This window comes from Pangasianodon hypophthalmus, chromosome 9, assembly GCF_027358585.1.
Source record: "Pangasianodon hypophthalmus isolate fPanHyp1 chromosome 9, fPanHyp1.pri, whole genome shotgun sequence".
Lineage (NCBI taxonomy): Eukaryota > Metazoa > Chordata > Actinopteri > Siluriformes > Pangasiidae > Pangasianodon > Pangasianodon hypophthalmus.
In genome coordinates, this window is record NC_069718.1 from 23248156 (window position 1) to 23272350 (window position 24195).

At 39.1% G+C, this 24195-nt stretch overlaps 1 protein-coding gene across 2 annotated transcripts in view; it reads left to right on the forward strand.

Annotated features, from left to right (window-relative positions):
* The window catches only part of syt7a (synaptotagmin VIIa), a 110620-nt gene that overhangs the window by 80442 nt on the left and 5983 nt on the right, over positions 1-24195 (forward strand). The window contains exons 5-10 of one of the 2 annotated variants that reach the window (XM_053236777.1): positions 3974-4090; positions 17508-17619; positions 17988-18252; positions 22241-22410; positions 22628-22742; positions 23223-23422. In XM_053236777.1, coding sequence (XP_053092752.1) covers positions 3974-4090; positions 17508-17619; positions 17988-18252; positions 22241-22410; positions 22628-22742; positions 23223-23422 — 979 coding nt within the window. The remainder of the gene's footprint in view (positions 1-3973; positions 4091-17507; positions 17620-17987; positions 18253-22240; positions 22411-22627; positions 22743-23222; positions 23423-24195) is intronic. The other variant, XM_053236778.1, reaches the window with a different exon arrangement.

A 24195-nucleotide genomic window follows, 5' to 3' on the forward strand; every position in this document is an offset into this window, starting at 1 on the left:
TTGAAATATCAAATTTATTGTTCTGAATGATGGCCTTTTTTTTTTTTAACCTTTGGCCCATTAGACAGTTTAAAATCATACATAGGCAGCAGATCTGAAAACATTCCCTTTTCACCATGAATTAAAATAAATAAGACGTTTCATGACAATGATGTATTCCATGATACTCGGCAGACATCTCAATCCATTTAACTCCAAACAAACACATTTGCGGCTCTCTTTTTTTCCTGTTCCGTTCCCCCAGCATATGGTCATGTTGTGACATGTAGTTAATTGAATTATTATGGATATTTGCTTTGGAATGAGGGCAGTATGCCAGAGTAAGGCTGTAATTTGCACTGAATATTTAAATAGCACAGGGATAAGATAAATGAGCGAGAGCCTTCACACACTGCTAGGCAAATCGTTTTTTATTACGTCGGTAGAGTTTAAAAGCATTAATGCATTAATTCTGATGTGAACAGCATGGTTTTTCATCACTAAGTGTTAACGACAGGAGAGCAGAACCACGTCTGGTGCAAGATATGTTCTGCTACATTGGCTTGAAATGTGGTGCAATATCTTGCCATGGCCTCTCGGGCATCATTGCACTTGTTTGATGGATGTGTCAGGGATTTTACGCGCACTGATGATGTATTTAACGATTAGAAATGAGAGCGTCTTAGATTTCTCTGCAGTCTATGCTGTTCAGGTGCTGCCGTGTGGGTGGGGGGCTCCTGATCAGTGCAACACAAAATCATCCTCCCTATTGTTGGGAAATCTTAGCAGGTTCGAATTCTGATGATGCCACAACCATGCATGAGTGGGAGTTCAAGAGAGCAAAATTAGCAGTGCTGTCTGGGTGGGAGGGATGGCATAGTCTATCAAAGCTACACTAATTGATTGTCTTTGAGCTCATAGATGTGGAAGAGGGCAGTTAACGCTTTCCTCCCATTGGGATCAGCTGCCCTGTGACCTTGGAAAGATGCCACAGCTGATTTCAGAGGAATCACTCGTGTCACTCTGGTTGGTAGCTATCATGGGATAAAGAAGAGCTAGTGGGTGGGAATCTGAAGTTAGGGATAAAAAATAAAAAGCTGCTGCCTAATTATATTCTGAAATCATGTAGGATACTTAAATCTTTCACGCACAGCATCCACATTGATTTAAGACAATTTAAGACAATTTTTAGGAAAATACAAGATATAAATCATCTCCAAATCACTGGAGATCCTGATTTTTTTTATAACTCTTTTTTAAACATACAATTTACACAGTTTATATATGTGTATATATATATATATATATATATATATATATATATATATATATATATATATATATATATATATATATATACATATATATATTAACTGTGTAAATTTTGCGTTTAAGCATTTTGCTTGAAAATTGCATTTTCTTTGATATCGAACATCTTAAAAATAATAATTTTAAAATATAAACGTTTTAGACCTGAATGTTAACAATATTTGTTTATAAACACATTGAAAGATTTTTTTAAATATAGGTAATATATATTTTTAATTTTAGGTGATATTTAATAATTTTACTCTTCTACTTTTTAATGTAAGTGAGATTTAGAAAAAGTCAAAATTCATGAATCTGAATAGTCTGGATATATTTTAACTAGTTTATGCATGAAAGGTTTATTTTTCATGCATTTTTCCATTATTAATATAATTAATGAATTTACATATTCATATTTAATCATATTTTGCTTTAGACTTTATTACTGGACTTCAATCAAACAGGTAACACAGCAGTATATTATGGTGAAGTCAGTTTCCTTTATTCCTTTTTGTAATCACTCATTGTGGTTACTGAATAACTCATAAAGATTATGAATAATGGAGTAATACGTTTGGTCCTTTAGGGGGGTTAAAGGTAATTTTCCTCTCTAATGTTCTTTTTTTCTTTTTTTTTCTTTTGTGTCCATTTATTTTTGCTGAAAAGCAAGATACTATGTTTTTTTGTGTCTATATACACATGTATGTATGTATGTATTTTTAAGTATCAGTATACTGTATGAATGTGTACCTGTATATCATGTAATGGCTGTGTGTGTGTGTGTGTGTGTGTGTGTGTGTGTGTGTGTGTGTTTTGGTTATGTGTATAACATTGTCTGTGACAGGTCAGATGCAGGGTTAAGCTCCTGGCTGCAGACTCATGTTAAGCCCGACACATTGATCTTCTGTCTGCAGCCTCATTACACCCACAATAGATAGTAACTGCAGGCAGAGAAAGGGAGAGAGAGAGAGAGAGAGAGAGAGAGAGAGAGAGAGAGAGAGGAGAAATATCTTGGAATCTGCTTAAAAATCTACGCACATTTAAATAGTTTTGAATATTAGTGCAACATTTTAAATAATGTTGAATATAAAGAACTAAATGCTAAATAGTGACAGCTATTATTGGTAATTTGTCTATTAATAGAACACAACTGACAATACATATTTGGCAACAATTGCCCCTAGACAGAAGATTGATCATGTGCATTATGTGTAGGTGGCATTTCAAAACGAAGGCTGTTGGAAAGGGAGCAGCTCATTTATTTTACAATTCTTTCCTCTCCACAGTCAAGCCTAGCTGTCCAAACAAGGAGGAGACTCGCATTCACAACCTGTTTTGGAAACTGACACAGAGAGAGACAGAGACAGAGAGAGAACGAGACAAACATGGATTATTGAGGGTTCTTGCTCTGTAATCAGTGTGAAGTGTTGGCATTGTTAACAGCCTATTAGAACAGTCTGTCTATCTGTACTGAGGCTAAAAACTCCCAACGCTGTTTTGTCTACACTTTGTGTGCATGCATTTGTGTGTGCCTGTGTGTGTGTGTGTGTGTGTGTCTGCATGGGCGTGTTTTTGTGTGATTGTATGATGTGTTCCTGGCTCCTTCTAGGGAACCTGTCACTTTTTTAAGGGCATTATGATATGGAAGGTAAAAATAGGCAGCGAGTGTCAGAACCGAGGGATGCCCAAGAGAGCACGAGCAAGACATGAAAATAGACAGGTGGTTTTTCAGAAAGACAGAATGCAATTTAGAGAGAGAGAGCGAGCGAGAGAGAGAGAGAGAGAGAGAGAGAGAGAGCGCAACGCGAGGGATAAATGTCATATGGAGGGCTTAAATGTTTGGGAGGTGAGTGGGCTTACGATCAGAAAGTAGAGGGAGAGCGAGCCACAGACACAGATAATGGAAGGGACGAAAAAGTGGAAAAGCTGTTGAAAAAGCTGAGACTGGAGGGATTTTGAAGAGGGTGAGCTCAGAAGAGTGGCAGTTAGGAGAAAATGGAATGAAAGAGGATCGAAAGACAGGATAAGAAAAATAAGAAAGGAAAATGAGGATAGAAAATGCGATGGCCCAGAAAGCAGTGGTACACCCTAGACACCTTGGTCTGGCCTGAGTCTCAAATAGAAGCAATTAGTCCAGATCTTTCTAATGAGGCTTAATTAAATCTGCACTCTGCAGGGAGGGGGGAGGGGGGTATGGATGGAAGAGATAGACAGAAGAAGACAGCAATAAAGCGATGGAAGGGGTGATAAAACAGGGGACAGGTGATTCCTAAGAGTCAGAGATTAAATAAAGCTGAGTGTGTGCATGTGTACTGGGACTCTTTGAAAAGGAACTCACTGAAACACACATCTGCTTGATTGCACTAAACATTACATTAAGGACCAGTGAAGGATGGGATGTAATATCCAGTCAGAGCTTGATATCTGTATGCAGGGACCTTCAAATGTATTGGCACAGTCGTAGTTTTGTGTTATTTTGGCTCTGTATTCCAAAAGCAGATACTGTGCTGTTACGTTTGGAGCTTATCGCACTGTAGTCCTATAGGGATCCCGGCCATGCTGTTTTGCTGGCTATCATGCTGCTTCTTTTCATATTGTCTGTTCTTATTCTTTATATTTCCTGTTTCTCTCCAAAAAATCTCCCTCTACTGTCTTCCCTATCCTCTCACTTTTGCCTGTGGTGAAGGGAAGGGAAGATGGTGGTTCTCTCTCTGGCAATTGGATTGGCTGAGCAGGATGATTTTGCCAATCTACCTGACCTACAGGAGGTACCACCCAGTCAAGAAACACCTGCTGACAAGAGGTACTGGCTTGTGTGTGTGTGTGTGTGTGTGTGTGTGTGTGTGCGCACGCATGTGAGTATATGCATGTGTGCATGACAGGTTTTTTGGAATGTAACAGTGAGAAAGTAGCAGTATAGCTTATGTGATTTGGATGGTGGATTATGCGTGGGTGTGCAAATGGCAAATTCTATGAAAGACATTACCTGTAGTTTGTTTTGTACAGAGCATATTAAATAGATTTTGAACAGTAGGAAAGTTCATTCTGAAAACAGAGAGGCTTTTACATGCACTTAACCAACCCACACTGTATTGCATGAAACCAGTGGCTCCCTGCATCATTAAAGGTGCTACATGTACGATTATTCGGGAACTGGAACAACGTTCGCGATGTCACTGCCGCCGAAAGAAGGTGGTGAGCTGGTTAAAATGTAATGAGCAGCCAAAAGGCACAAGATCACAGAAATGAAGATTCTTGGTAAGTTTTGCAGTGACAGTGCAGTGACATTTTCATAATGATAAAAATGATTTTTTCAATAATTGGCTGGCTGGCATAAGTTAGAACAGATGTATTTTCTGGCTTCTTGTGCGGTCTTGCAAATTAGCCTAAGATTGAACTAAATTCACTCTAACTGGTTGATGAAACTAGTGGCAATGTGGGAAGATTTTGTTGCCCAGTCTGTTTTTGACTATTTTTGAGTGAGTCCAAATGGCATGTACTTTTTAACCACTACAAGAGTTCTCACTGTTCTAACTTCAGAAATGACAGGAGCTTTAAAGGAAAAATCCACTGTGATACACGTTAAAAATATGTTTATATTGAAATATTTATGATGTGCTTAGAGAGGTTGGTGCTGATTTTTTTGGCTGGTGGTGTATGTTCATTATTCCCACGAGAAGTTAGAGTTGTGTGACTTTGCTAGCACAGTTACAATGGAGTTTAATTGGAGAAAAAAAATTTTTTACCTCCTAAAAAAAAAAAAAAGAGCGACAGCTTCTTTTCTCTCTCCCCATTTTTCAGTGATATTCAATATCATGTTAAAGAGAGATCTAGAGTAGATGTAGGGGACACAGAAACTCGGCTCGGCTAGTCAGCAGTCTACAAGATGACGAGCACAATAGCGTTGATGGCGATATTAGCATCACAATTGAAGCTTCTGAATCCTTTGTGTTAGGTCAGAGAGCTAGACAGACTAAAGTACTAAAGCACTGCTGCATCAGACTCTTTAGGTACACATGATGTGAGAGCTACGGTAAATCCAGAGGCACCACTATCACCAAAAATACACCATGTCAATGAAAGATGTTTAAACTAAAGAACTCAAATCAGAATTGAAGTCATTGAAGCTCACATGTTAATTGTAAAGATTAATAATCCTATTGTTTAGGGTGGATTTTTCCTTTAAAATCACACTGCTCTAGCTATACCACTAAATGTGCTTTCATTTCTGACCATGAAAATAGCACATGAGTGCACTCAGGGAAACAACATCACACTGATCACTTACAGACAGAAGGCACACATGTAGCACCTTTAATTCAGAGGAATGATGGGTAACACTATTTACTAACACCAAGCTCCGTCAAGTGTTACCATCTCTCTTTCTCTCTCTGCTTTTTTGCATGTGTGACCTGTTAGGAGGAAACTAATTTAAGTGAACAAACAAGTGAAAATGAGCAAGTCTAATATCTTGGTGAATGCCTAATTTCTAAGGATGGTGCACGGCTCTGTGTCGTTAATAGCTAGCTAGCTCATTAATCATTCTAATGAAATCTTCACCTGAGGCACATGGGGCTTCACACACGTCACCGGTTGCTGTGTGGGCCACAGCTCATCCACTGAGGGACTCAGTTTTGTTTTCACACCGGCACACTTAAAAAGCCGTCATGCTCTTTAGCACTCATCCTGTGAAAGTTGGCTCTTTTGTATTTTTTGACTAATTTGCTTTTCTTTACTCTCTAACACTTTTATCTCCTCTCCCTCACCCTCTCTCCTGGTATGACTCCTCTGTTTTTGTTTTTTATGTTAATTCTGGATTTTGTTTCTCTTGCATGCTCCCTCTTTTATTCTTTTGCTCATTATTTTACCTCTACTTCCCCCCTGTTTTGTGTGTGTGTGTGTGTGTTGGAGCAAGGTGTGCAGGCAAGTATGTGTGCATTTAAACTGAGGACTCAGCGAGAGGTCTCATTATTCAGCAGCATGCCAGCCGCTTACATAAGCATTCAGCTATAAATAAAGCATTTTTTGGTAGCCTAGACAACAAAAAAATGCACATGTGCTAGACACTGAGCCGACGTTTCTTATGAATGTTAAACTGATTGACAACCTTCTTTGCTAGCAGTGTAAATAGTTTCTCAGAGTGTTTATACGTTGCATAGCGGCATGATTTAGTTGTTTTATTTGGAGTGCTTATGAATAATCTTCCTCTCTGTCTCGGCCTAACAGCTAGGATGCTTTAGTTTGATGATTTACGGTGTGCGAGTGCATTAGGGGACTGGCATTAGTGTATACGTGTAAGAATAATGCACAGGTCTTTCTCAGAAGAGCTGAAAGCCACCTGAACCCATGCGGGATTCACTGAGCTGCTTCAGACATTAATGTTCCTCCTGTAACCTTATGCACTTAATATGACAAGTGAACCATTCATATTAAATACACACAGCACTTTCATTGTCTTCTACGAACCTATAAACCAGCAGTGCACTGTGTTAGTTTCATTTGGTTTTCTTTGAAACCTTCTTAGCAGAATGTACTAGAGAAGGGCAACTATACAGCCAAGGATCACACACTTTCACAGACACACGATTCTTATGCTAGAAGTGCTGTCTGGCAAATCCAAGGAAAAGCTGAAACGAAGCCCTCTCTTTATGGAAACTTTCTTTATGGTTGACATAAACTGCTGGCCGGTTGCCTTTGCTATTCTAGTAATAATCACCCAGAGCGCTCGAATAATCTAGTGGCCGTTGTGCATTAGAATAATATCACAGTTATGCTAATATGGTGTGAAATAGGGTGTATAATGTGAAGCAATTTTATCATCTAACAGACAGAATCAGAGAACGTGATGCATTGCATGTGCGTGCACACGCACACACACACACACACACACACACACACGCACACACACAAATGTTTTTCTATCTTTCTGAAGACCTTTCCTTTGACATTATGATTATTGTAGCTAAATAATCCTATGCCTGCGATTAAACCTTACCCTAGCCTTAACCTGAAACAAAAAGAAACATTTTGGCTCTTTTTCAAATACAAATTGTTAAAACACTATTTTTTGTGAGGACGTTTGACACTATTGTGTGATATTTGGTCTCCCAAAAGGCTAAATGTGTGCGCACAGACACACACACACACACACACACACACACACACACATGTACACACTTTTGTACATAGCTTTGAAACCATTCCATATCTAATAATTTGATAATTATGATGAGTATGTCTGAAGTTGTGTTCTGTGGCTTGTAATAATTTTGCCCCACAGGCTTAGGTGAAGTCTTATTAAAGAGACTTGTCTAATTAGACAAATAACCACAGAGACTTTGAGGAGAGAGAGAGAGAGAGAGAGAGAGAGAGAGAGAGAGAGAGAGAGAGTCTGTACTAATCTTCATATAGTGAAATTATTGTTCATATCATAACAGTGAAGATCATTAAGCTGCTCACAGTTAATGATCTTTGCGCAGCAAAATACTACACACAAACAGAAATCCACACATATACAGAAAGCTTTAGCCATTTTGCTGTTTGACTTGGTCAGGACTATAGGGGATCTGGGTTGAAGCACCCACTGTGATGGTGGCATTTAGAATGAATGGCTGTAGTAGGGAACACACACAGCAAGGCTTTTTCAGCCAGCACTCATGTAAGACTAAGGGGATCAGTATTCTCAGTAGCCTGAGTAGGATTAAGTTATGCATTACATGATTACGTTTATTGATTTTGCACAGAATTACATGTAGAGCAGTGCAGGGCAGGACAGAATCTCAAGAGTATACCAGGCATCATAAATGACAGAATTATACATGAAATTTAAAATATGTTTAAGAGCAAGACTTTGTGTAAATGTGTATGGTTTTACACTGGTGTGTCACGTCATTTACATTGGGTAATGCACTATCATCTTAGTTCTCTGTTGTGTATTGTTGCATGTATAGGATTGATTACATAGCCTCTGTTGTATCATAGACAACCAAAAGAAAATTACTACCCAAAAGTGTATATTTGTGTACCTTTCTTTTAAATAGGAATATGAAGCAGATTGAGGTGAAGAGCTTCAATTAGGTGAAGACTTGATCATTTGTGCAACCTAAGAATTTTTCACTACATGTACTTATCTTTTAGTTAAAAAAAAAAAAAAAAAGTCAAGGATATGAACCTCTTTCTTTGTAAAATGGCACTTGTACTGAATGCCTTTTCAGCTAACTTAACATTATGTTGAGTTAACCAGTTTCAGTTCAGTTAGCTGAAAGGGATTCAGTTCACAAGGGTACTTTATCACAAGGTTCAAGTTTCAAGGTGATACAAGAATTTAGAATTTCTAGGTGCTTTGCAATGTGATTGCATATAAAATGTACTGCATAACTCAGCTTCCACCTCTTTGTCCATCTAAACATGCTTCATGAAAATGTATATATTGAGTATTATAAGGCTTATTCTAGCCCTTATCTAACACGCCTTCAGTGCCGGATTGAGTCATTTTTCCTTTACTGCCCTAGACACTGAACACCATGAGCACTGTCGCTGTTCAACAGAACTGAAATAGGATACAGCTTACCTGTACACACTGCCTACTTCTGTCTACAGGTGCATGTAGGAGTATGATATTTTGGGTACTCTTTATTATATATATGGGTTGTTGAAACTGACTCAGCATTTGTTGAACTCACAGAGTCGCTCACAGAGTCGCTTTCTGAGAATCAAAACTCATGACAGAGGCCAGCTCTTCCCTCACAGGAGGATCTTTAAATGTAGTCCAGTGTCAGACTCAAAACTAGAGTAGAGCTGAACTCTGAGACCCTAAGGCTGTTTTTACAGCTAGTTAGTTTGGTAAGGTCTGTACCAAAGTTTGATTTTTTTTTTTTTTACTAATAATATTTTTGCCTTAGGTTTATGGTTGAAATGACAAAGAAACTTAACTTGATTTGGATGGATTCCTTCTGCATTAATTAGAGAGGCAACTAGCAAAGACATTTGATATAGTCCATGCAGAATTATTTACATCCCAATTTACAAGCTATGTTATAGGAGAGGGTGTTGAGGTAATCAAATTTGGAAATATTGCTCTGGAGACTATTTTACCAACACAAGAGGTGGGTTTTAAGATAAAAAAAAAATCCATATGAAATCCAATGCTGGAGACCCAGCAAGCATGTGGAAAAAGATTCCCTGCTCATCACCCTGAGAACACCATCCCGGCAGTGAAGCATGGTGGTGGTAGCATCATGTTGTGGTAATTCCTTTCATCAGCAGGGATTGAAAAACTGCTCAGGGTTGTGGGTAATTTTGACAAGAAGAATAGGTCAAAATATCAAATCTGGCTGTGCAAAGCCGATAAAGGTATATCCCAGAAGACTTGCAGCTGTAATTGCAGCCAAAGGTGGTTCTAGCAATTATTGACCCAGGAAGTCTAGTTGACCTTTCAGTAAAAAAAAAAAGTATTTTACAGCTTCAAATTTTAGCTACAATTAAGTCCAATTTAATTCCAGGTTACACCACTACAGAAGTAGGAACAGTCCAAATGTGTGAATAATTATGCAAGACACTGCATGTAAGTATACTGGAAGCTTGCTCATCCATCAGTGTGGGTGTATGAGGATGTTAGATTCTCTGCCACACAGTTTGCTCCGCACCATTTTAAGGTTACACCTCATATCAAAAAGGGTAAATTTTGGTGGGAGCTACTTTGAAGTAATCCTCACTGGGAACAAAAGACATGCTCTCACCCTCCTGTGCACACACACAGACACATACAAGGATATCAAATGGTTTGTTATGGTTCATTGGTCATTTTTGTTCTGGTGCCTGTGAAGTAAAAGGCTGTTCAATTTTATAGGGCACTTAGTTTCACTCCCTCTTTCTGGTGCAAACAATTCAGCTCAAGGTTTGCTTGATAGGCATAACTGCTTCACTTTGCAGTATAGGCAAAGATTTTGTAAAGTTGTAACTAATATATGTTTGGTGGCCTGGGATATTTTTGGTCATTTTCTACTATATAGTTCTGAAAACTGCTAACTGAAATAGATTTATTTGCCTGTATCTCCACTGAGAGATGCCCAATCTACCTCTACATTTATGACCTAATCTTCTTATGGAAAACAACATTACTCCCAAATTTTAAAGAATTATAATTTTACAGCAGATGAGATATCTCTTTGAATATCAGCATCATCAATGTCAGTCTCAGTTTTATCACATGAGGTAAAAGTCATGGTGAGTAAATAATTGCTGATTAATTTAGTGAGTTATGTAGTATTTGGTTATATTCTTGTTAAATTTATTTCTATTACTGTCTTTTAATTGAGTAATTTCTCTGTTTTGATCATAACATAATAGCGCAGAAGCATCACGTACGTATTGACAGCTGGTGTCTGATTAGGCTTATATCCATTGTGCTAGTTATCCAACAGCTGACTCAACTTCTGCAACTTCATTGCATCACACTTAGCTTAGGAAAGTTTTAGACATCTTTAGGCAAACTGACTGCATTAGTTAAACTGGCTCTATACTCACTGTGATTTTTGAAGAAAGACAGTCAGGGCGAGGTTGGAAAGTCTAGCCTAGAAAGTCAAATCTCTGTGAAAGTCTAGCCTAGAAAGTCAAATCTCCATGACAGTTTGGTAAACTTTGTTTTCTTGAAGTAGAGATGTTAAAGTAGATTATTGGCAGAAAAAAAACAAAATTTTTCATCATTTTTTGCTTTGCTGCATTCGACTTAGCGCAGAAGTGGGAACTTGGAATTACGTCATTTTCAACCTCAATGCATTCAATGCATTTGTTTACTGTTCATGCTGTGAGCAGCCATGTTGATTTGACATCACTTCCTGAACATGGAGCTGAGGAGACTGTCCCAAGCTCCTGAGCAACAACCCTTAGTGGAATGCAGCATAAAGTACCAACAAAACTATAACATGCTAAAATAGACCAATGCATAATATAACCACCAAAATACAGAATCCAAAACATGCACTCATACATTTCTCAAGATAATATGGTTTAAGATGTCCAGTGCTGGTCATTGGCTATTCACTGTACTTTACGCCATGAGACACAAACTGAGTATGCCTCTCAGCTCATGTAATTTTGGGAAATCTATTATTTTTCTGAAGTTTTTTTGTTTACACTGAAAGTTTTTCGACAGCAAATATAATGTTTGTACTTTTTTTGGCTGGGGCTTAGCTCAATAAATTGGTTAGAATCAGTTTGTGTTTTGTGGTGAAGAGACATACAGAGAATGCCCTATAGCATTGTAATTTGGGTTGTGTTTTAGTATCATTGCCTTTCATGTCCAAATGGGCTTTTTGTTTTGTCCAATAATTTGATTTACTTTTATTTGGCTCTGCTTTGCAGTGCTGGTCTGTGGAGTGGGTTTGTGGCCGAGCTCTTGGGTTTCGAGCACTTTGTACTGTATACTACATGTGAGAATTTGTAATACAATTTCAGACTAAGTATAATCAAAGTGTGTGGCCAATTTTTGCTTCACATGCAACAGACTGTTCCTCCCTTTAATCCTTTAGTATATTTCTAAAACATACCGCATGCAAAGACTCCCATCAAGTGTAGTTTTGTTTTCTGAGTGGATCTGCCACGCTGCATCTATAGAGCACAATAGTACTGTCTGTCCTTTTGCATGACACTGTAATTGGGGTTTCTGTTTTGTGGCATAAAATGATTTTCATGTTTTTTTTTTCCTTTCTTGCATTCACCCCCAGTCAGCAGCAGCTCATGACCATGTATTTTTTTGTGTGGCAGGCCGACATTAATAATGACATAGCCCCAAACACAGTGAAGCTGAAAGGCTATCACACTTGACTTATGCTATAGGCTAAGATCCAGTGAATATTTTGGAGTAACCCCGTAATAGGCAGTTGAAGATTGAAAACTTAGTCATCCAGCATACAATCTAGCAGCTTATTTTGTGTGGTTTTAGATGTACCAACAACTGCGTTCGAGGTTAACCAGGGTTGATAGGTTTCAGCAAAATTTCCAGCCTAATTACATCTCAAAAAACATACAAAATACCTGAAACTAGCCCAAAAATTTGGGCATTGGAAAAGGGAGACATTTTTCTTCTTATCCTCATCCTGTGCATGGGGAAACAAGTATTTTACATGTATTTCTGATATATGGACATTATCCACTCCATAATCGACCAATCTCTCTCCCAATCTTCGAAATATATCTTACAATAAAAATAATTAGGCCCTTAACCCTCTCTGCTCCAGGGGCTCCCTGATCTCTGACCCCAACTTCCTAACAAGCTGGCATATGCCAAGAAAAGAATTTCACTGTACTGTAATATCTGTGACAAATAAAGGCTTCTTCTACACTTTATTAGATTTAATTCAGATTATTTGCTATAGCCCTATCTGGCAACCATGTCATTAACTGTCCTGTCCACTCCTCCTCCTTTACTCAAATTGTTCATACAGCAGATTTGCCACTGTGGATGTCATTTAGCGCTTGTTGCAGTACATATTTATGACCACTCGGTGCAATAATAACTCTATGGAAGCTAAGTGGGGCATTGTATATGCTGCCCCGCGGCATCTAGAAATGCGAGCAAATCATCAGAAAATCGGCTTATATTATAATCAAATAACATTTTTTAATTCACTGGTCACTCAAAAGAGATAATTAGTATTCAAAGATGTAATTAATGTTAGGAATTTAAAATGCATGAAGGTGTGAATCAGGACTTGTGAATCAGTTTACAGAGGTGATAATTATAAATCTATAAATAATCTAAAGAGGTGATTTCCATTAAAATATGGTTTCTTTAATATATTACAGTTTTGGATTTGGTCTAATTTCCTGGCAGTGTTCAGTGCTGATAATATTGCAGGTAGCTGTGCTGCTTTATCTGTTTATATAATGTCTTTGCATAATTTGTATACTTGCTATAGTTCATTGTGTTTAATTATCTCTTTAAAGGGCAGGGAATATCTGTGTGTGTGTGTGTGTGTGTGTGTGTAAGTATGAAAGCGTATGTGCGCCAAACATACATACATTTGAGGTGTGATTTTATGTCATTAATCGCCACTCATATCACTCACACATTCTCACTAAACACACACACACACACATGCTGGAGTGGGTTGGTTATGTAATAGCCTCTCATATGCTCTCTCTCCACTCTGATGAGCCTTGGATATTGTTCCCCCAGTGCAGAAGAAGTGTGTGAAAAACATGTAGTGTGGATTAGTGCAAATGGTATATTGTGTGTGTATGTGTGTGTGTGTGTGTGTGTGTGTGAGGGAGAGAGAGAAAGAGAGAGGTGTGTTTGGTTAATGGTAGTTGGTGTGTAGAATAAACAGGAGTGGATTTGTGTGGGAGTGCTTGCACTGTAATATTATCATTTGTTATGGGGATCACTGGAAAACAGATAAAGGGATGGAGGTAGGGAGGGGTGGAGGAATGGCTGTGTCTCTCGCGTCTCTCTGCAGCCCTGCAGCCGAGGCTGTTCTGCCCACTTTACCCTCTGCTGTGTCGGTGCGGGGGGCCACATGCAGCCCACCGGGCAGGTAACAGCAGGATAGTATAACAGGTCACGGTGAACAACAAATGGCCCAGCCGCCTGCCTCTGAATGTGTGTTCCCTTGTCCATGTGTGTGTATGTATGTTCACGCGCGTGTTTGTGTGTGTGTGTGTGCGTATTACCGAGGCTCTCACCTGTACCTGTCATATATCCTCTCCTCGTCTTCTGTGTTTGTACTGTAACTGTCTGTCTACTGCTTCGCCCCATGTCCTCCCAAAACCTCTCTCTACACACACCACACACACTCTTCCTCTCACACACTCACTCACGTACACTCCACTCTACCCGTTGGTTGCTATGCCAACAGCCTACTTTTGAGCTGGGAGTGATGGGATGAACAGAAGTGTTCTGGGGAATTTGAGATCATTCTGCCCCCTACTGCTGGCTCTTCATGCCCCCGACTGCTCAGCTGTTTCTAAGATTTATTCATTAATACATTAACCCTGAATAATTAGAAACATATTTCTTAGTTTTATAGTTCCTGGGGTTTTGTTATAACTAGCTTCTGTGTGATCAAATGAAAGTTACATTACCTCCCATGAAATTGTTATTTTTTGTGATTTCTTTTGTCTTTTTTTCTAATTCTCCCTCTCTCTCTCTCTCTAACATGGTCTCTTCTTCATTCCTTTATTATTATATTCATTACTGTTTATTAGTTATATTTTTCTCAGACCTACTGTGCTTTTCCAAGCAAATAAGCCAGCACTGTTCAATGTTTATAGTCACAATTGCCTTTAACATCCTGCACTTTATACACGTCGGCATTTATACCCAATGACTATATTTAGACCTTTGTTCATTCCCTTATAACATACTCCAGTCCTGGAGGGTTTCAGCCCTACGGAAATGTGTGTTTCTCCCTTCTAACACACCAGATTCAGCCCATGAGGAGCTGGAGTCTGAAACCCCTATCCTAGAGAATAGCACCCTTCACTGTGAACAGGACTTCAGGCATAATGAATTACACAGCCCTCAGTGAAGATTCGCTCTGTCACCTCCCAATCAGTAAGATGGAAAAGGTGTGAGGAAGTGAAATAGGAGAGATCTTTGTTTCTCACTTTCTTGCCCTTCCCTTTTGTTTTATCCCTTAGTTCTGAGGTTAGCTTTCAAATCGCTCACACTGTCCTCCTCCTTTTCTTTACCCCATTTTGTATTGTTTTGTTTTCCCATTTCACTTCTCTTACCTCTCTTATCACTCTCTCATCATATTTCACTTAGCTCAATGTCTCTAAAAATCAATTATACTAACCAATTAACAAATCACCTAACCACTTAGCAACTGATTATCCAATCCACCATACTGTGCAGCACTCAATTATACACTTAACCAATTACTTACTAAGTAATATAAATGCCAAATATTACCTGGCGTCTGCTAGCTGAGCATTTTATCTTCTCCCTTTCCCCAGGCTGTTGCGCCAGTCTTTGTGTGTTTATTGTCTGTCTGTCTGTCTGTCTGTCTGTCTGTCTCTCTGTCTGTGTCGGTGTTGTCTGTTTTTCAGTGTTGTTCAAATGTTTGAATATCTCTGTCTCTGCTTGTCTCACTTTGCTTGCTTCGTATGTGTATTTAAAATTGTACGGGTATGTCTGTGTGTCTTCATTGATTTAATAAGTGAATTCATAAACAAAAAAAAATCCTGCTACATTGAGAAAACATTTTCGATCAACCTTTAATATCCATGTTGGTAGCTAAAACGTGTTGACAGACAGACAATGAATGAGTTTCTACTGCGAAACTCGGTCCGAATAAGCCGCTTGTGTCCCAGCACCCCTGTGCTGAGCGTGGACTTAGGCCCCGTCCTAATCTCTTTAGACTGTTGGGGTCCGTCTAGTGACGTGGATGAATTCTTACCACCTGATCTGATATTTTCAAATTGAATATCTAGATTTTTCATTTCTCTCTTCTTTCCTCGTCTCCCCACCATTCTAAAGATGCACATCGTCCCCTGACTGTAATATCCCACCTTTGCTTGTCCGTCCGTCCGCCCAACTATGTGTCTGTCCCTATTCTGTGGCTTTGAGGTTTTCTATTTGTTTACTGTGTCTCTTTGTTTCTTCAAGACTTCACTCTTTCTCTATAGCTTTCTTATTGTTTCCCTCTATGTTTGCTTTTAGATTTCACTCTTGCTCTATCACTCTCTTTCCAGCTCTCTCTAATCTGAGAAAAGAAAATGTTTCATCCAGGCCTTTCTTTTTCTTTGTCAAACTAATCTCCAATCTTGTTTCTCTCTCCTTCTGCTCTTTTTTTCCAGCCTACACTCTATTTTGCTTAACTTTCTGTATGCTCTTGGTTTGGTTTACTTTTTTTATTTGTAGTTTCTATCTTTCCTTTGTTTATTCTTTATCTAACTGACCGGATTAAGCGTTTCTTGTGTTTCCAGGCTTCTTGCTCTCCTTCCTTCTCTCGCTCTTATTCCTCTCTTGCAGCTCTTCTCTTCTGATAACTCAACACTGGTGTAGTCGTTGTCTCTCTTCTGGTTTCATTTGACTCTGTAGTCTGTAGTCATTCTAATGATATGCTGCATCTCTTTTCTGACAGAGAACTTTCTCTTTTTCCTGTCTCTCTCTCTTTCCTGCAGTTGCTGTCTGAATTGTCCACCCATTGTTTTGTTGCTATTGCTTTTTTCTGTGATCAATCCATCTGTCTCACTTTCCCCCTGCCTCTCTATCTGTTGCTGTCTTTCACTGTTACTGAACACCCATCATTACCATTATCTCTTACTATGCATCAACCAGTCTGTCCATTTGTTTTAAATGTGGTCTCTCTCTCTCTCTCTCTCTCTCTCTCTCTCTCACTCTCTCTCACTGTCTGTCTCTCTCAGTCTCTCTCATTTGCACTGTTTCATGTCATTAGTTTTTTGCAGGGTTTGGCTCTGTTCACTAGTTCAGTAAGACTGCACTGTAAGTGTGTGTTCTACCTTGGCTTCTCTCTCGCCTGTAAGAAACAGACCACTCCATATTTATACTACTTATTCTAGCAGCTTCACACCTGCTGTAAGGGAATAATGCATTCTTACTGTTTGACAGGTCTCATCTCTTTGTAGTTTGCTGTCTGCACATCTTTGTGTGATGTCCGTCAGCCTTCTTGTTCCTTTATTTACTCATGGTCCAAAATTAACATTTGACTGTAAAGTCTTTAATCTGTTTGTATATCCGATGATGTGTGTTGCGTGGTTGGATTTCGTTAAATGCCTGTTTGTGGTAAAAATGTTTTCTTGTTAATTGCATTTATAATTTGATCATGCTTTGTACTTTAATGGTTGTCTGTGAGTATAAGGATGTAACAAAGGTGCTTGCTGCAATCCAGTTTGTTTTAAAAGTTTAATTTGCAGTTTTTGGATTTGGATTTCACTCATTATTTGTATTATTGCATTTTTTAAATTTTTTTTTTTTTTTTTTTGCCGAGCATAATCTTGTTAAGATGTCCATCACATGCTTGCCATCTGAACCGTGTGTAGCTCGGAGAGAAAATATTGCATATTATATAATTTTTTAGAAGAAATCTGTAATTTTTCTATATTGGGTTTGTTCGGTGAGTGTACACTTTGAGCAAGTGTGGGATAAAACTGGGATACTCGCACGAAAAGAGAATCTTCCTCGTATGAAAAGTCACTCTCTCTCTCTTTCTTTCTGTATCTCTCCTTCTTTATTTCTACCTGTCTCTTTGCAGTAGGAATATGGGTAATAAGCCAGCAAACAGTCCTAAGGGTCAGCCACCAGATGCTGATGGACACTCCTCCGTCTCTGACCTTGCTAACTCACTCACTGGAGACATGGTGATGGTAAGATGGTGGGCTGTGGATTGTGTGTTTCTTACTTTGCTTACAGAGCTTTGACTGTGAGGGGTTAAGTTTGTCCACCTAAACCCAGAGCCTTTTATTGTCCATATATACTGCCACAGAGTTTCAAAAGAGGTGTGTGTGTGTGTGTGTGTGTGTGTATGTGTGGATGACCAATCCCAGAGATACTATCACTGCTGTTTTTCAATTCAAAATAGCTATTGAGTTAATCTACTTCAGTTACACCTTAATTACACAGTGTTTGTCTCAAAGCACTCTATCCTAACTGACGTAATTACTGTTTACTGCACATCTCTGATTACATAAATGACTCTGTGTGTGTGTGTGTGTTGTGTGGTTTTCCGCTTCAGTTGTCTCCTGGCTCGGATGAGGATCATGAAGGTCCAATCAGTGAGAAGCTGGGGAGGATTCAGTTCAGTGTTGGCTACAGCTTCCAGGACTCCACTCTCACAGTCAAAATACTAAAAGGTCAAGACCTGCCTGCTAAAGATTTCTCTGGCACCTCTGACCCCTTTGTAAAAATCTACCTTCTGCCTGACAAAAAGCACAAACTGGAGACCAAAGTTAAGAGGAAGAACCTCAATCCTCACTGGAACGAGACTTTCCTGTTTGAAGGTTTGTCAGTTTTATTCCTATCATTTCTGTACCTGTCAAGCCTCATGCTTGCACTGGGATCACACAGTAGAAGGACATGTTTGTTTATGGGTCACACAGATTTTGTCTGGCTTATGAACATACCTAAGTCAGAATTCAGGAAACTATACCAGTACCAGTACTGTACCAATATGTAAGAAATAACACACGACACAGTAATGAAAATAACTGCTCAGTCTGGAGTGTGTTATTCCACTTTTACCACAGTATAAGCCAACAATTACAATGAATAACATGTCACACATTTTAATGGTTTATGGTTAGATTTAATGTTGTAGAATGTCCTGTTCTCACCTACGTTATAGATGTGATAACTGGCCATTCCCCTCACCAGCCTCTCTCTCTCTCTCCCTCTCTCTCTCAAAAAAAATGTCATTTTACCGAGAAACTGTAAAACTCCTGTAAACTCTTCTGTCCTGAAGACTTTCCTAGTACTTCCATAATTGTTAAATAAATGTATCCTAAAAATATCACCACATCAACAATTATATCATCTACTTTGTTAAAAAACATGTTTTTTTAAGCAGTAGCTCTGGATTAACATTACATTTCTACTCTCAAAGCACATGAAGCAGCTACCAGCACTAGAGTGCACAAGTTCTACTTCCAGAGTGGTTACTTTCTGAACTTTTGCTTGTTTCCTTCGCTAAAAAAAGGATTGAATTGAGGAGCAGACGCAGCAATGGTGATCTCTAGAAAGAAAAACATTGTCTTCTTTGCTGCATTGTCAGGGCAGGAACAGAAAAAGGCTGAGCAGCTGAGACTTCTGCCCTGTGGAAAAGGAAGAGTACCACATTGGAACACAGATTAGAGGACCTGGCAGTGGGCATGGGATAAATAAAGAGCTGTTAGCAACAATGCAACTACATAATGAAATGCAGAGCTCGGGGGACTTAGTAAAGCTGACCTGCATACAGAGACAGACCTTGATGTACTTTCAGTGGCTGTGTGTCATTCTCGAAATTCGAAGCCCACTTTGAGTGCATTAGCCACTGGGGGGGTCTGATGAACAGAGTGTAAGGAAGGAGTGTGACTCAGCAGCATAAGCAACAAATGTACTGCAAGCTGGATTTATGGCTGCCTTGGTGAAATTAAAGTTAGATCCTCCTCTCAACACAACTGATCAGATGCCTAATCTATTGCACCAGTTTCATTCAAGAGCTCTTATGCATGCTCAAGAGACCAGTGATGCTGTGACCTGATAAAAGAGCACTACAGCTAGCTCAAATGACTTGCATTGATTCAACCGATTCTACACCTGAATTGACTGGCACTAAAAGATTGCATTGAATCAATGCAAGCTAGTTGCAGTGGCTTAGTGGTTAAGGCTTTGAATTACAGAGCCGAAGGTCTTGTGTTCAAATCCCAGCGCTGCCAAACTGCTATGATTGGGTCCTTGAGCAAGACCCTTAACCTTCTTCTTTCTTGTATCGATTGAAAGTCGTTATCTTAAAAAGCATCAGGCAAATGTTCTGGATTATATGGTATTTTATACTATGGAAGATCTTATAGTACTTTACTGTAAATACACTCACTGAACACTTTATTAGGAATGCCTGTACACCTAGACATTCATACAGTTATCTAAACAGCCAATTGTGTGGCAGCAGTGCAATGCATAAAATCATGCAGATACAGACCAGCAGCTTTGGGTTATGTTCACATCAACCATCTGAATGGGGAAAAAATGTGATCTCAGTGATTTTGACTGTGGCATGGTTATGGTGCCAGATGGGCTGGTTTCAGTATTTCAGAAACTGCTGATCTCCTGGGTTTTTCATACACAGCAATCTCTAGAGTTTACTCAGAATGGTGCAATAAAGAAAAAATATCCAGTGAGCAGCAGTTCTGTGGATGGAAACACCTTGTTGATGAGAGAGGTCAGTGGAGAATGGTGAGACTGGTTCGAGCTGACAGAAAGGCTACAGTAACTCAGATAACTACTCTGTATAATTGTGATGAGCAGAAAAGCATCTCAGAATGCACAACATGTCAAACCTTGAGGATGAGCTACAACAGCAGAAGACCACGTCAGGTTCCACTTCTGTCAGCCAAGAACAGAGCCGAGGCTGCAGTGGGCACAGACTCACTAAAACTGGACAGTTGAAGACTGGACAAACGTAGCCTGGTCTGATGAATCTCGGTTTCTGCTGAGGCACACAGATGGCAGGGTCAGAATTTGGCACCAACAGCATGAATCAGCATGAATCCAGGGACCCAACCTGCCTCGTGTCAACAATCCAGGCTGGTGGAGGTGGTGTAATGGAGTGGGAAATGTTTTCTTGGCACACTTTGGGCCCGTTAATACCAATCAATCATCACTTGAATGCCACAGCCTATTTGAGTATTGTTGCTGACCATGTGCATCTTTTCATGGCCACAATTTACCATCTTCTTCTAATGGTTACTTCCAGCATGATAATGCACCATGTCTCAAAGCAAAAGTCGTCTCAAACTGGTTTTATGAACATGACAATGAGTCCAATGTTCTTCAGTGGCCTTCGCAGTCACCGGCTCTGAATCCAGTAGAACACCATTGGGTTGTAGTAGAATGGGGGATTCGCAGGATGAAAGTGCAGCTGAAAAATCTCCAGGAATTGCGTGATGCAATCATGTCAACATGGACCAGAACCTCAAAGGAATGTTTCCAACATCTTGTGGAATCCATGCCATGAAGAATTGAGGCTGTTTTGCGAGCAAAGTACTAGAATAGTGTTCCTAATAAACAGCTTTGTGATTTAGTGTTAAACATTTATAGTTCTTTATTGGCAATCCTGTTGCCAGTAAATTACTGTAAAATTTGCGGTCAGTTTTTTTTTACAGTGCAGGGTCTATGTGTACTCCCTTGTCTGGATGTTTGGCTACTCTGTGGCAGTCCCAACAGCAGGTGTGAGCCATCTTGACAGAAGACAAAGCAGTATCTATTATGAATGCACCCCTCATATGCACACTTTATATGTATGGCTTGGATGGTAGCAGCAGCAATTCCAGTAGTAACACTGGGAAATTTGCACCTTATCATGAAAAGATGATGATAAATTGTATTGTATAGTATTATGGGTTAGCACACTGGGGACTAAACTAGATTGGGTCCAAAGGAAACCGCCCAGGCAGTCCTCCATTGAATTGCACAACCACAGTTACATATACTGTATAACCTTACCTAAGAATAAGACTAATCCTATTTTTTACACTTTGTATTACTTTCCTTTAACAAGCATACATATAGCAATAAGTCATCTGGCACTTCCAGTCTGTTCTGTAAATTGAACATGGATATTGATTTGTGTTTTCATTCTGGATAATAAATGGCTAGGCATCTTATATTACCAGGTTGGAGATAGATTTTTTTCCCCATCAGTATTACACCAGACTTAGCAAAGTAAAGAAAAAATAACAACATAAGAAAAAAGTTGCACTTCTTTACTGGATGATAAAAATATTCTCTAATTACTTTCTACGTTCTTCTCTGCCTTTAGAACTGCCTCTGGCATTTTTATATCCTCTGAGGAGCTTTTGGGTTCTTTTAGTTGTAATGTTATGCTATCTGTTCTAACTTTGAAAGATATCATACACAGCCAACTCTAGATATTGAGGTCATGGCAAAACTTTTTTTTCCGAACAATCTTTCTGTATATTTTGCCTTGTGTTGTGGGTTATGTAAATGCATCCACATTTTATTTTTAACATCTTGGAATTTTAGTCTTTTTTCGTAGTTAAAAACTGAGGTGCATTTTCTTTTTTGCCAAAAAAACCATGGGGGATGCAAACTTTTGCACTCAACATTTCTTCTAGCTAAGTTCCTAAACAAAATCTCTGCTGCTCCTCTGCACTGCCTTCTTAGCAATTTCAGAGTTTTTTTTTACTCACAGTGGCATTGGCCTTGTATTTGGCTGAAGAGTGACTGTCGATATTAGAGTGACATACCCAGTTCTGTCTGCTTGTCCAGGGTTCCCGTATGAGAAGGTCCGAGAGCGCACGCTCTACCTGCAGGTGCTGGATTATGACCGCTTCAGCAGGAACGACCCTATAGGAGAGGTGTCTATTCCACTAAACAAGGTGGAGCTGGGCCAACACCAGACTTTCTGGAAGGACCTGAAACCTTGCAGTGACGGCAGTGTGAGTGGCCTGACATGTAATGTGATGTTGATTAATTAGAGCTATAAACGTGTGAATTAATTATGTGCTTTATATGGAAATTAGGAGTTACGTAAAAGTGATAACATGCCCAAGTATAGGTTCTTCTTTTATATAACATCATTCTTTGTGAACATGAGCATTGCAGTCCTGGTGTGATTATTATTAAGATGGATATTTGTGTGTGTTTGACTTGTAGGGGAGTCGAGGAGATCTGCTTGTGTCTCTGTGTTATAATCCTACCGCTAACACCATCACTGTCAACATTATAAAAGCACGCAACCTTAAAGCCATGGACATTGGAGGCACATCAGGTAAACATATGCCCAGTAATAAAGTAATAAACATGCATGGACTTACATTCTTCCTTCTCTCTTTTGTGTTTCATACACGACCCATTCTCATTTTTGTGCTGGATTGTTTCGTCTACATTTTTTTTGTCCCCATCTTACAGAGCTTAGTGTTACTTCAAAACTCATCTACCGTCTTATGCATATTTTATAGATCTCACAGCATCAAACACTGACAGCAAACCAGTCTCCTTTCCTCTTCTCTTCTCTTCACTGCTCATTCTGACACCATGTCAGACCGCTGTTCCACTTACACTCAGCTACGTCATTCTGCTTTCATAAACTGTTATACATATACCTGTTCATGAGGAGGAGGCAAGGCCATTGATTTCACAGAAAAGTATAAAAAATATAGTTGTAACAGAAGCTTCAGACGTGCGCCAGATGTGTGTTTTCATTGAAGTGTGAAGATTTGCAGCACTTTTATTCTCTGATTATTTGCAGATCCCTATGTGAAGGTGTGGCTCATGCACAAAGACAAGCGTGTGGAGAAGAAAAAGACAATTACTATTAAGCGCTGCTTGAATCCCGTCTTTAATGAATCCTTCCCCTTTGACATTCCTGCACACGTGCTCCGAGAAACCACCATCATTATCACTGTCATGGACAAGGACCGGCTGAGCCGTAATGATGTCATTGGCAAGGTACTTTTAAACTGATGGTGCTTTTTTTGGCCACAGATTGGGCTTTGGGCATTTTGTATGCTTTAGAGTTATATTTACAGTATGTATTACTGTATAAATATATTTGTATTAGTGTGAATGATTTAGATATTCTTTATTAATTATAATATCTGTAATAATAAAAGCCAATTTAGACCTTGATGAAAGAACTACCCAGGAAAAATACATTTTAACTAACACTGGGCTGCTTTTCTCACAACATCTGGCAGCCTTGCTCATAGAACATATGCCATGAAGAGCTACATCATTTTCCTCATGTCTAACAAAGAAATTCGATACACTTTTAAAGACTTTCCAATTTGCTAAATGGCCAGGGCCAGTTAGTAGGTGGTCCCAGGTGCAGGTTGTGTGATTAACTACAGCCTCAGTAATGTGAAATTCAATGTCAGACGAGCTGCGAAGTCATATTGTGGTTACACCATGTCTTATTTGCACCGAGTCCCTTCACTGCCTATTTTGGATCATTTACTCAATTACTTTTTTCACAGAGGGCTGCAAAAAGGTAGTTTGCTTTTTTTGGCTATGTCTCAAACCATATACTATCACACTAAATAGTATGTCATGACAGTTTGCAACATTTGATACTAATGCTAGTAGGTGGAATACTGTTTTGACATTCAGTCGTATTATTTAGTTCAGAAGTTCACTAATGGTATTACACTATACGCTGGTTTAGTGTCTAGGTAAATTTTTTTGCTGATTAATACTACTACAGCCTACTGCCACCTACTGCT